The following is a 13,539-nucleotide window of genomic DNA, read 5'->3' on the forward strand; positions in this document are numbered from 1 at the left end:
TTTTCAAATATTATGAGGGCATGGTGATTTTTAATAAAGAGGTTAATAGGGGTGTTACGAGAATAGCTGAGAATTTGAAAGGTTATTATGAGGTATCATAACGCGGGCCGCTTGAAAGGTTTGACATGCTTATTCCCATGTTCGTCATGTAATATAATCTTTAGGATTTGTTACATTTTGGGTAAACATGAACCGGCCCAACCTGACCCATTGCTGCCCTAAGTTAAGTAGACCGCCAGCTATATCGGGCCGACCGAATAAAACCCTAACCCCTTTCTTCCTCGCGCTCCTCGCTCGCTCGCTTGCTCGCAAAGAAGGGTTTCTTTAGAGTTGGGGGCAGAGAAAAAGAGGATGGGGAAGACGGCGAAGGGGTCGCGGAAAGGGAAGAAGGCATGGAGGGCGAACATCAAGACGGACGACATCGACGAGTACTTCGAGAAGACCACCAAGGACTCCCTCAGCGGCGCCGCTTCCCTCCCCTCTCTCCCCAGCGACTCCCTCTTCTACGTCGACAAGTCCACAGGCAGCCCCTCCTCCTCCACTGAATTTAGACATATATTTTGGATTACTTCTTGTTCTTCGAACGTTGTTCGTTCTCTTCCTGCTTTAGCTGGATTCTCTCCCTCCCCCCCCCCACCCCTCTTTTTTTGTCTGTTTTTTTATTGTATATGTTTGGTTTTCTTGCTAAAGTTGCGGATTTGAGAGATTCTGGGGTGATCTTTGGTTGCGAGTTTGAGAGATCATGGACATATTTCTCCGGTTGGATTTTTCTGAAAAGACAAATCCAATTTTTGGGGATAGAAATTATAATTAGATTTTGTATTAGAAATTGAGACGTGGAAAGCAAGTGGCTAAACAGGAGGGCTAGGAGGTATCGGTTTACACTATGTATAAGGACAGTTATTGGTTGTATGTCAATGGCTAATGCGTTATTTTGTAATTTTTATTTATCAACATGTACCTTTTGATGGAGAATATGACTTGTTTTTTGGTTAGAAAAACTAGTGAATTCGATTACAAATGAAACTAATGAAAGACTAATGCATGACAAAAAGAAAAAAGATTCCAGTGCAATTTGGATGTGATTGAATGATTTTCTTTAAAAAAAAAAAATTGCAGAATGCATGGTCGGTATTGACTGGTTGGCCATACGGTCGAATTGTCATCAATTCAATTCCTTAAGTCTATTGTGCTTATAATTTCCATATTGACGTTCTCACTAAACAAGGAAGACCCAGGAAAGTGTTAGGTTGCTGTCTACTTAATAACTTCAGTGACTTCTTGTAGTTGGGGAACTTCCTGGTTCCATATTGTTTTGACAATGAAAAGGTTGCAGAACTAGTCTTCTATTAGTTTTAAGGAAAACCATGTCGTTTTAGCTTTTGTGAAATTGCTTTTCCTAGATATTTTCTGGGAAATTTTTCTACTTCAAGCTGTTTTTGCTGATCCTCATTGAAAATAATCTTTTTGAGAGATTGATTGAGTCTTTTTTACAGATATTCCTGTCAAAAGGAAGATTGAAAAGAAGAGGGAGAAAGTTCTTCATTATGAGAGCTTGCTTCAGAGAAATCCCTTTGTGCAACCCGTACCATCTTCAACATTGAAAAAGTCAAAAAAGAAAAGAAAAGAGATTCTGAAAGAAAAAACGGAAACACAAAATGCTTCAAAGGTATGCAATCTGTTAGAGAAGTTTTAGGCCTGGAAATTATCTTTTTTTATTTATTATTTGTTCTTGATATCTTCAGGGTGAGGATTCAGCTACCACACTCCATGACATATGGAACGAAAAAGGTTCTTCCATGACTATTATGTTCAACGCTACTTTATTATAATACCTAATGTTGACTCCATTTTGATTTTTTTATCTCCCTTCAAACTTTGCAGGTGAAGTGCATGCCAAGGCCAAAAAGGTGAAACAATTATATCTCATATTTATGATCTGATGACTCCTGAACAAATAAATGATTTAAACATTTAGTACTTCTGAAGAAGCCTAGAGTTACATGGCTGCACAAACCATGCAATTTCCATCTAGGAAGTGCTTAAAAAAAATACTGCCACAGTAAATTTAAACAACTTGAAGCTTTTCATGTGATCTTTGTCTCCTTGCATGCCATGAACCATTAGCTTCATGAACTTGTTTGTTTTCCCAGTAGTTTTGAAGGAAAGTGAAATTAAGATCTTGATTTACCTAATGTTGCATAGTGCACCTTGTTATACATGACATGCTTTGTCCAAGTGATGGCCATGATGATGGCATTGTACCTCTACTATGTTCTTAGGCCATGCAAGGATGGCTATACTATCCTTTTTCCTTTGAAGGCGATGTTAAGTATATCACTAAAGTCAATTGTAGCAACAGGGAGTATTGTGAAAAGAAAGACGTGGCTCAATGGGCAGCACTATTGTGCTGAAAGCATCAACCCAACAGAAAATGCAGAAGAGATGGATCCACCTGTTACCTTCTCCCAATTGATTGATTCAAAAGCTACAATGAAAAAGTTTGATGCCAAAAATGGAAAATGCACCTACAAGAGCCATTTTGTTTGCAAATTTCAATTATGACTGGAGCACAGACAGGTGCTTGGTGATCTCTTGCTTTCTTCATGGGCAAAGATCATGCGGCAACTGTCTGGATCACTGTTTGACTTTTTCCCTGTTATTCTACCTGTAGCTTCCCACATAAGTTCATTGTTGTCATTTTCAAGATTAGATTGTGCCTAAAAGATTCTTAAGAGGGTGAATTCATATTTTTTTTCCTTGTTCTGAAGTTATGGAATTCATATAGTTCGTTAATAACATTGTTGGGATTTTACAGAAGTCTTCCACTTCTCTTATTCCGGCGGTTGAAGTGGAGCCCCCAGGATGTTCATTCAATCCTCCATTTGAGGCTCATCAGGTATCTCGTGGACTTCCTAATGCGCTATAACATTCCAGTTATATGTAGCTCATCGAAGAGGCCAGTTGGAGGCTAGTTAGATAAGATGGTCTCATTTTTCTGAAGTTCTGTCCATGATTTGAGGGTCAGTTGGTTTTTGTTTTGCTTTCTTGCTTTGGATATAGGATTCGTTGGCCCGAGCTGTTGCAGATGAGATGCAAAAAATTTACAAAAAAGAATTGGGGCCTCAACCAGTGCCACCTACTGTTACTGGTGAAATAGTGGCAGAAGAAGATGTGAGTGTAGTAATTCCTCTCTCTTTCTCTCTCTCTCGTGTATAAGTAGAAGATTAAAATGGCTTGGTTGATATGAAGATAACTAGGTATTTTGTGAATTAAGATTTGTGTACGAGGTAGCAGCTAGTTCATCTTCTTAGTTTCTTTAGTTGATATTAAAGAGGTTTCATTTTCAATTCTTCTTAGTTTTTCTTTTCCTTACAGAGGTTAAGAAAAAATATGCTATTATTATGCATAAAAAAGGAAGCTCTCCACAACCATTAGCTTATAGGTTTTTCCATGTGGAACCACTGAGTGTCTCCAAATCTTGTGATTGTACAGTGTAATTCCCATTGTATCTCTATGATCATTTGACCATGATAGTTGGGTGCATTAAAACTAATCTGCATTTGGTATGTGTAAAGCACCAGTTCCCAAATTCCTGATTGCAGCCAGGCTCCAAAGGAAAGTAGGTTGAAAGGAAAAAATTTCTCAAGATAATTCAGTTGCAAGAGCAGGTTTTAATTTCTTATTATATGCATATTTGGTTATGCAAATTTCGCTTACCTGCAAAATCCTGCTGACCCTTTGTATAGTAAGAAGGGAAGAAGTGATGTTGTTTACTTGCAATATTTTGTTGATCCTGTGTATTGTAGGAAGGGAAGAATTGAAGAAGTGGACAAGGCAGAACTGAGAAATCCTGTTAGGCTGTTTTGGATCTAACCATGAGAAATTAAAGGTCATTTATATCTTAGTACAAACAAAAATACAATCTGTACATGGTTACCCTGACATTAGCTGATGAAGTAAATTCTATACCTACTTTTTACTTGCTAATCAAGTCATGTTGCAAAACAGAAGAGGGTCTTAATTATTTCTAGAGCCTATAAAATCCACCTTAAACTTTTTATTTGAGGCTCAATGGGTCACCACCCAACTTTAAAGGAGTATATTGCCATCCTCAACTAAAACTTACAAAATAAAAGATGTAGGATCCACAGCCAACTTAAGAAAACTGTAGAAAAGATAAGTTATATGCCTAAATATACACCAGTTTGTGCCTTCAAAAGTTGACTGATTCTTTTTACTGTTAAATTGAGATTTTAAGCCATAATTAATTTTGTATTTTCCTAGATCTCTAATCCAATACTATGATTAATTTGCATGAATCTGTCCCCTTCTGGAAATACTCTTTTTTCAATTTTACTTCACTAATTTGTATGAAACTCCTCCAAATGGAGAAGAGGTGCATGAGTTGAAGAAGCACCTGGCAGTTCTGGAATGCTGGAACCCTGTCATAATTATAGATATTAGCTGATAGCACATTCATACATTGATACAAACATGTAGTTGCTCTCATTTGCTAACACCTTTTTCTTTCTAGAAATTTTTTCTGGATGCAGATGATGGCAATGAAAGTGATGTGGAAGAGGGTGAGGGTGATGTTGGCAATGAATTGCATGCACAAAGGTCTGCTATTCTAAATCTTCTTGTTCATAATGCTCATATGTTCTGTTAATCGAAGACTTATACCATTTGAGAAAGAAGATGCTGTATTTAAGATATATGGTCGGAGAATTTGTTTCATGTAGAACACAGCTTAATATCATAAGGCTTCTAACTATATTTGAGGGTTGATTTTATTTACATAAATTGGTAATTTTACTGAATTATTCTCATAGCTTTTTAACAGCATCCATCATATCATTTTTTTTCTGTGAAAGATGATAGAGGTTTTGTGAAGAAAATGATGCAATATTACTTCTCAAAAGAATTTGAGGCCATGACAACCTGTTGCCCAATGAAATATTGTTTTCTTTTAATTTCTTGAGAAATGTAATTTGCTGATTTCAAGGTCTGTGTTGGTGGAAGATATGTTTTCATGCCAGCAAGATCTCTATTCTTACATAGATAAATGACAATTTTGTAGTAGGCATTTGCCATGGGGCCCGGCAATTTGTGTTCTTGAATTAACATTCATGACTAGGGTGTCAGGGGATAGCTGTGGTGGTCTGAAGATTCCAGTGGAAGCTCTTCTCTATGCTTCCTTATGAATCCCTCAATCTAATTAACTTGAATTGAACTTGAAAAATCAATTTTGATCCCTCAAAACTGAACCTTTTTTGGTCGTTTGATTGCATAAGTTGCTGACCTCAAAGTTAATCTTGTGAATCCATGACCAAGTATCGTTTTAGTCGTGAGTTTTGAGACATGCATTTTGATTTGCAAATAGTGCTTTATACTGTAGTGCCATTTTAAAAGTTTGGCCTCATCAGAAGTAGTGGAAAACCATGGGATCCTTTTAATATTCTTGATGATATTGTCAACTGTTTTATATGTGTCCTTGAACAAGTCTCCTTCTTCTATCCCTCCTAATCCTCCATTTCACAATTTGATGGATTAGATTTGTAACTTGTTTTCCAGTTCCAAAATTTCCTCCCACCCTGTATAGATGAGTTGATGCTTGGTGTCCAAGCCCTATCTGCTAACCCAATTGGTGGATTGTATGTCTAACCACATTGTATTGAAGAAATTAATTATAGAATTTTCCTTTCAAATCATAGTGACATATATGTGATGAAAGAACCTTACCGAGTTTGTGATTAGGAATTATTATGTCTTCCTAGAAGAGTGCCGCTGTAGATAGTTCCCAATGGCTCCAGGATAAGCTTATGGTATGTTCAAACTGCCCCCTGTTGCATTATATCTACCTCGATCAATTTTTTATATGAGTTAAAGTTGCATGACTTGATTTGAAGTGGAAATGAGTTCTAAAATCATTTTAGGATGGAAATATTCCCACTCTGCCTTTTTATTGGAAAGGGAATTCCCTGACAAATTTTTTTTTATTTTCTTAAAAAAACACTGAAATTGTTGACAGATGCATCTATGCGGACTCTTCAACAAATCTCATGATCAATGCATGAATTGAAGTAGAATTAGTTGTTTCAATCAAATAGCAGACTTATCTGAGTTGCCAGACCAAACCTCATTTATTACTGGATAATCAGAAATTCATCCACCCCAAAATCCACCCCTTTTTTCATAAATCTCATTATTTAATATTTTAATTAGGAAAGTCATTGACTTCTTTACTTTAAAATTGCAAAAATAATGGTTTTCTGAAATTTTTTTTTTTTCAATTGTAATAATGTTTTAATTGGGGAAAATGATGATATTCAGGTTACTATTAGTAATTGACATTCTATGTGCTTGTAATCTTTGTCTTTCCAATGTCCCCCTAGGAATGTGTGTGGTTTACAAGTATTATGATCAGTATGGTCTAAATGTACAGTCAGGAAATTGGCTTGAGTGTATTTTCTGCTTTGAAGAGATGAAGTTCTCACACAAACTATCATGTCTGAATGCAGTTGAGGTTATGTTTAGGAGATATGCTGACTTCCGCTGTTGCAGGGACAAGGCTTGGGATGGTTGACAGAGTATGTTGAATGTTTGACTAATTGTTATATTTGCTTGCTGTTGCCCTTGACGAAACTTGGGATAGTCGACAGAGTACGATGAATGATTGACTAATTGTTGTCTTTGCTTGTTAGTGCTTGTCCTTCTTTGGATGTCTTAGTGAAAGATAAGTGTAATGAATCCAAGGTGGAGGTATTTGCTTGCTGTTGCCCTTGACGAAACTTGGGATAGTTGACAGAGTACAATGAATGATTGACTGATTGTTATCTTTGCTTGTTAGTGCTTGTCCTTCTTCAGATGTCTTAGTGAAAGATGAGTGTAATGAATCCAAGGTGAAGGTGCTACAGGAGCATACAGACTTTGTAGAAGTTTGATGCCATGAGGAAATGAGGGCACCAACCATCATCCCAAACAAGGTTTTACGTCCCAACAAGATGGGAGACGTCTTGACCATCCTATTCCATTCCTGTGAGAAAATGGGATCGGGACAGGTTCAGAACTCCGAAACCTATTCACATAGGGAGAAGAGAAGAAAGAGGAAAGGGAAGGAAGGAAAGATGAAGAAAAGAGAAAAATGAAAGGAAAGAAGAAGAAAACAAGAAAGGAAGGGAGAAGAAAAAGAAAGAAAAAGGAAAGAAAAGAAAGGAAGATAGAGGAAAAGAAAGAAAAGAAGAAAGAAAGAAAGGAAAGAAGGAGAGAAATATAGAGGATATCTATTGGGCTGCATGATCAGATCTGCTGTCGGGACGAGACGGGACAACAGAGCATCTCGTTTCATGGAGAAACTAGGACACCTTTATCCCACGGGATTTTAAACCTTGATCCCATGAACTATATGAGATATGGGAGGATATTAGTCTTGATGATTGGGTGATAATCAAGGGTTTCTTTCCCCCCTTTGGGATGGATTACTCTCCCTTCCTGTTTTTCTTGTATCTTTCATCCTAATGAAAGAACTCACGTTATATCGGAAGTGCAAATTCTTGGAGTTTTGGTACAAATCATTGTGTATTCAAGTTAATTCGACCCAAGATGTTCTCAATGAGAGAGAAATAGAATCATATAGCAATCGATTGATCATATCTAAAGAGATCATTATGTGTATGTTTATGTCAATGCATACTGGAATGTGACTTGGTATGATACAGGCATTTTTGCATTCATGGATTTAAGCTAAAATGCTTAAGAATGAAAGGAGAGACCTCAGACTGAATATTATAGACATTTAGGCCCATATGGCTTTACTGTAGCCTGTAGGTAGCAAAGCTTTGTGCAATAGTGCTTTTAATAAAAAATTGTTTGTTGTTTGGCAACTATATTTTAGAAAGTGCTGTGAAACTTTAACATATATTTGATAATCAAACTGAGAAAGTGATTTTAATATTAAAAAATGATGATAAAAAAAATATGTCATGGTACATTTGATTATCTAACTATTTATATATCAAAAATTATTATTATAAAATATTTTTAATTGATAAATTATTTGTTTGATATTTAATTTAAATATTATAATTAATAATAATTTTTTACTATAAAAATATACAATATATTATTATATTATTATATGATAATAATACTGTTATAATATGATAATATGACATTATTTTTATATTTTATAAAAGTATTATATGATAATATTATTATCGTATAATAATATTATATTATTATAATATAATAATAACGATGATAATGCTCAAATATTATTATTTTATAATATTATATTATATTGTTATTGTATTGTAAAATTAAAAAACTATTATTATAAACTATTGTTAACTTGTAGATTATTTTTAAATTATTTTATGAATCATTATTGGGACTTGAACACGGGTCTCTCATCTTAGGAAAAAAAGCCTCCCCACAAATCTCAAGTAGAGCTTTTGCCCAAAAACTCTAATTTGGAGTTTTTCTGTAGTAGACCTTTGTCAGCTTTTGGAGGAGTTAGAAAGCTGCTTCAAAATTTTTACCAAACACTTTAAAATCGCCTCCAAAAGCAATTCCAAGGGGGCATTAAATGTTGCAAGTTCTCATATTGAATGACTTATTTGATTAAATAGCAAGAACTAATAGCCTTGCATGTGTTGAATTTAGATTCTCCATTACTCTGACATACTTTGAGTCTTTGACATATTCTTGCATGGGAATATTTTAGGAACAATTATATGATGTACAAGTACGGTTCTATTAAATTGGCTATCATAAATATGCATGATGACTTCAGTTTTTTTAAATTGACATTAGTATATCATTGCTGTTCCCCTAATATTTTTCCATCAGTCCTTTCTGAAGAGTAAAATCTTGTAGCACGCTGTGTCTGGGCTTCTTTTTACTTTTTGATATTAAAAGATAATTCAGGTAATGTTGGTTCGATCTTTTTTATTTTGGAAGATTGGCTATTGAAGTGAGAAATATTAATCAGAAGATGTAGATAAATTTGTTAGATTCATAGGTCATCCATCTTCAGGAAACCTAAATGATTGAAGAGAGTTTCTTAGGATCATTGGCTTAGTCATGTTATGTTATTCAGACTGTTTTGGCTGATCTTGCATGATGATACTGTAGAGATAAATTTAACTTTATTTATCAACAAGGTTGAAAAGCTACAGTTTACAACGATTTGATGTTGCTGGTTTGCAATGATGCATCAAACCACTTTTGGAAAAATATTTCATTTGCACTAATTTTCAAGATTGTCGAAGCATTTGGGCACTCTTGCAGCTGCTTAGATACCAGGTGCTCCACTAAATAAATGGCCCTTGATCGTGACAACTCTGGAATTTCAGATTGTTACCCTACTCAAGAAAGTCGACACTGGAAAAACTCACCAGATTACTGCACTTCTTTCTTTCCTCTAGTTTATATAATGTAGAAAGCACATACATCAAGTTGGCAAATCTGATGCTTGAATTTTATGCAGTTAAATAAATTTATCACACCCTGCTAAGTGCCTATGATTAGCTTTTTCGTGCTTTGAAATCATATTGTTTTTTGGGCAAGCTCATTAGAACAACTATTTTTCTTCTGGGTGCAGAAAGGTAAAAACAAAAATGGTAACTCAAGTGGAGCGAAATCGGAGAGCCAGACACAAGGAGCAGCTAAAAGCAGAAGCAGAAGCTGAGAAGCTGGAGAATCTTAATAAGGAAATTGATAGGCACTTATCTGTCCTCATCCTTATGAATGTGAAGTGTCTTTAATGAGGAATTTTAGCTCACTGTCTTCGGCAATTTACTGCAGTTTACCAGATATCTTGAAAGACATAGCTAAAGAGGATGAAGAAAAGCACAGAAGACATATGAGACGTGTTGTCGCTAAGCAAGAAAGACTAAAAGCAGCTCCACCTCGCCTAGGAAAGCACAAGTACATCCCATAACTCATCAACTTTATTGCTCTACTCTGTTTAGATTTTGCATAAATGCATTAAGAATTTCTTGAAGTTATATGCCAAAGCATTGTTAAAGAACATATTGTCTGGACTGTGGTTCTGGTAGGCCTGTTGAAGATTTACTTGGTTCGTTTTGGCAGAATTTAATGTTTATTCAGTTATTTTCAAGTTCACCCAATGTTATTACTAAGAAATTAGTATTTTGAAATGGTAATTATCCAAGTTGTCTACAAGACTAAGAGATTAGACCAAGGTTTGCGAACTCAGTATCGAAATCCGTGCTGGTTGCCGACCGATACGATATCATACCATATCATACCATACCATACCAGACATAAAAAATTAAAAAAAATCCCACCCAACAAAAAAAAAAATCAAATCGAACCGGCTTCAAATCGAACTGGACCAAACCACTCGGTATCAGACGGTTTGGGCCGATATCGTATCGAACTGACTGGTTTGGTCCAGTTCAAGCCATTTTTCAAAAATTCTACCTGAACCGGACTGGTTTCTCACCGGTACGATACAGTACGGGGTGTATCAGCCAGTTTGGACCGATATGGAATATCATGGATCAAACAATCAAGGCAATGCTCCAACTAGTATGGAAAGTTTGCAGGTTGTGATGACAATAGGTTGAGGAATAAGTACTCCAAACCAAGGTCCGTGGACCTGGTACCAGGGTACAAGTCAGTACAGATCCATATCGGGCTGGCACAAACTGACATAGGAGTAAAGAAAGGAACCAGAAAGGAGGAAAAGTGAGAGAGGGGAGGGGGAGGGAGGGAGGGGGAGGGTAGTTATAGGAGATGGTGGTGGCCACAAATGGGCCGAGGGCACGCTCGAAGGGCCACCAAGGCCTCCACTTCCTCTGCCTAATCATGGCCAAGAGAGGGGGGGATGGAGAGAAAGAAAAGGAGAGGGGAAGCCGGTGGAAAGGCTGTCGTGGCCATTTGATGGCGAAATCACGGCCCGTAGCTCCGCATGCGTGAAATAGGGGTTTTTGCTTCACTGTTCATCATCGTTTCAAAAAAAAAAAAAATGCGATGAGCAAAGGCAGTTGCCCTTGATCCATGGTCGTGGCTCTGCTCGCGCCTTTTCCACTGCCTGGTGGCCACGGTAGCCATCTAGTGCCCTTTGGTGGCCTCTCTGCTGACTGCGCCTCCCTCCAGAGTCCTTGTTCTCTCTTTTTTGTTATCTCTCTCGATTAAACGTTCTATCGGACGACACGGAGCCACGAAGAACTCTAGCCTTGGTGGGCCACCGCCGGCCCTCTGGTGGCCTTTGCCCCTCCCTCCCTTCCTGTCTTTCCCTTGTCCGATGTTCCGATTCGGAAGGCCGAACTGTCCCAGTTAGCGGCCGGTACTGCTCGAAACGTTCGGATGATTCAACGAGCCATGCTCCAAACCTTGATAACAGTGAGTTTCTTTCTGGATTCATTGCGAATATAAATCATGTTTATGTAAGTCTCGAAATTCTGCTGTATGGTATTTAGTTCTGAAGTGGAAGCTTTTACTCTGCCTCATAGTGGAGTTAACCTGCACCTAATGATGAGATACATGCAAGAACAGCCAGATTGTAGACGAGGGAAGAGGAAAGCTGCAAGCCACCCTGGCTTGATAAGAAGCAGATGTATGGACCATCTTGTACTCGGCATCTGATGGGTTAACCAAATTGAGTACTTCTCACGTGCTGATTGATGTGGATAGCCATCGGCTTTTTCTGCCGGAATGGGCTTTGTTCTGGTTATTGTGAAATTATCTCTATTTTAAGATGAATAGACTTTTCTGAAAATCCATAATTTTCTCACCATTTCTTGATTTCCCAGAGTTATGGTTTCCTTAATTTTTTTCCTCATCCCTTGCAGATTTGAACCAGCTCCTCTTCAGGTTCTTTTGACTGAAGAAATCTCTGGGTCTCTGCGTAAGCTGAAGGTACTTACTAGGTTCTCATTCATATATTGATTCCTTCCAGTTTCAGCTCTTGGATACATCTAATTTTAACGCTCGTATTATTTTGTTAAGGGATGTTGCACTCTTGCAAGAGATCGTTTCAAAAGCCTTGAGAAACGGGGTTTGCTTGTCCCAAAGGCTAAAGGAAGAAGGTTTGTATTGATTGGTTATTGTGTCTTCTGCTTCTGACCTTTGCCCCATGCAACATGTAATCTTATCCCTGTAGTTTCTTGCATGCTTGTTTTTCCAAATATGAACCAGTTACTAATTAACACATACCACACCAATAACCTTTTGTTGAATGTATGGCATCTAGCGTTTGCCATAATTTTTTTTAAAAAAAGGAACTTAGTCAGCCTATTTGCTTGCTGAAATGTCAACTTTTTTATCGGGTATTTTCATCTAACTGTTGCATTTTGTTTACCTCTCAGAAGGAAATAGACATTATTTGTGGTTGGATCACATGTAATAGAGTGGATATGCGATGGAGGGGCCTGCTCAAGTGAAGCAGGAGATTGTGGTTTTGCCTTCTTTGTCAATGTAATATCTGATTGCCGTCCTCGGTACTTTTAGAAGTAATATTCAGCAGTGGATGGTGGAATTTGAGTACGTTTCAGGTAATTTGGATTGATGAAAATTTTCATAAAGAGTACAGAATTTTGTTTGTATCAAATGACCTCCTTGCCTGCTCCAGACCTTTAAATTCATATTAGGCTTTGGATTGCATGTCTCTTTTGTGGCGATGTAAAGCAGATACGTGGATGGTAAGTTCTCTTTTGTCAGAAGCTTCAGGGCGTGACTGCGTATCGTTGGATGATAGGTAATAACATGCACTGCAATTTCCATTATAACATTGGATATTACAGTTATTAATTTCAATTATGGTGGGGGTTTGCGGCTTAGGCAAGGATTGCAAGAGTAGCAATACGATGGATTAAACTTTTCGCCCCTTGCGAAATGGTTGTGCGATCTGTTTCGTTGCAAATCTTGCGCTTCTGAATCGTGGGAGGTCCATTTTCCACGCTGAAAAATCTTCACCTGTGGAAAAATTCAGTTGCGGACGGGGTTCATTTTTTTTTAAAACAGCCCATGATTTTGCGAGGTGATTTCGTTCATTCAGAAGTCTAATCTCTAATGCGTTGCCAGTTCATTGTTTTGCAAGTAATAAGACCAGCTCCAGAACGTATTTGATTTGATTTTGTTCCAATGGACCTAAGTAGGTATTCTAAGTAAACTTCTTTAAGCTCTAATTTAAGTAAATACCGATGATAATAAAGACAGACCGAGGACAAACAACCATAGATTAATAAGCACCAATTCCGATCCCTCTCTTTTAGTAAGAAGACCAAGTGTAACCCGTGCTGCCCGGATAAAAGCCCATGGAGGGCGCTGGTAACGACAGGAGATTATATTTTTCACATGAATTACTTACACGTGAATTCTTTCTGAAAAAAAGGACTGCGTTATGTTCTAATTAAAATCTACTTGATAAACATGGTGACGTACACGCAGAAGTAAAAAAATTTAGAAGCACGCATCAGGGGGAACGAGGAATAGGGTATTCTGTCCACCACCGCTACCACCAAATCTCTACATCATTTTCAGCTGGAAATAATGAAAATCCCTCGA

At 37.2% G+C, this 13,539-nt stretch overlaps 1 protein-coding gene across 1 annotated transcript; it reads left to right on the plus strand.

Annotated features, from left to right (window-relative positions):
- Positions 1 to 265: 265 nt before the first annotated feature.
- LOC105039789 (ribosome biogenesis protein NOP53) lies at positions 266 to 12,583 on the plus strand. The gene is made up of 12 exons (XM_010916059.4): positions 266 to 523; positions 1,497 to 1,669; positions 1,746 to 1,791; positions 1,885 to 1,910; positions 2,819 to 2,899; positions 3,064 to 3,174; positions 4,538 to 4,623; positions 9,608 to 9,727; positions 9,811 to 9,933; positions 11,826 to 11,892; positions 11,983 to 12,062; positions 12,342 to 12,583. Exons 1-12 carry the CDS (start codon positions 352 to 354, stop codon positions 12,349 to 12,351), a joined length of 1,095 nt encoding a protein of 364 aa, XP_010914361.1. The 5' UTR covers positions 266 to 351; the 3' UTR covers positions 12,352 to 12,583.
- The last annotated feature ends 956 nt before the right edge of the window (positions 12,584 to 13,539 follow it).

Source organism: Elaeis guineensis, chromosome 1 (genome assembly GCF_000442705.2).
Source record: "Elaeis guineensis isolate ETL-2024a chromosome 1, EG11, whole genome shotgun sequence".
Classification (NCBI taxonomy): Eukaryota; Viridiplantae; Streptophyta; class Magnoliopsida; order Arecales; family Arecaceae; genus Elaeis; species Elaeis guineensis.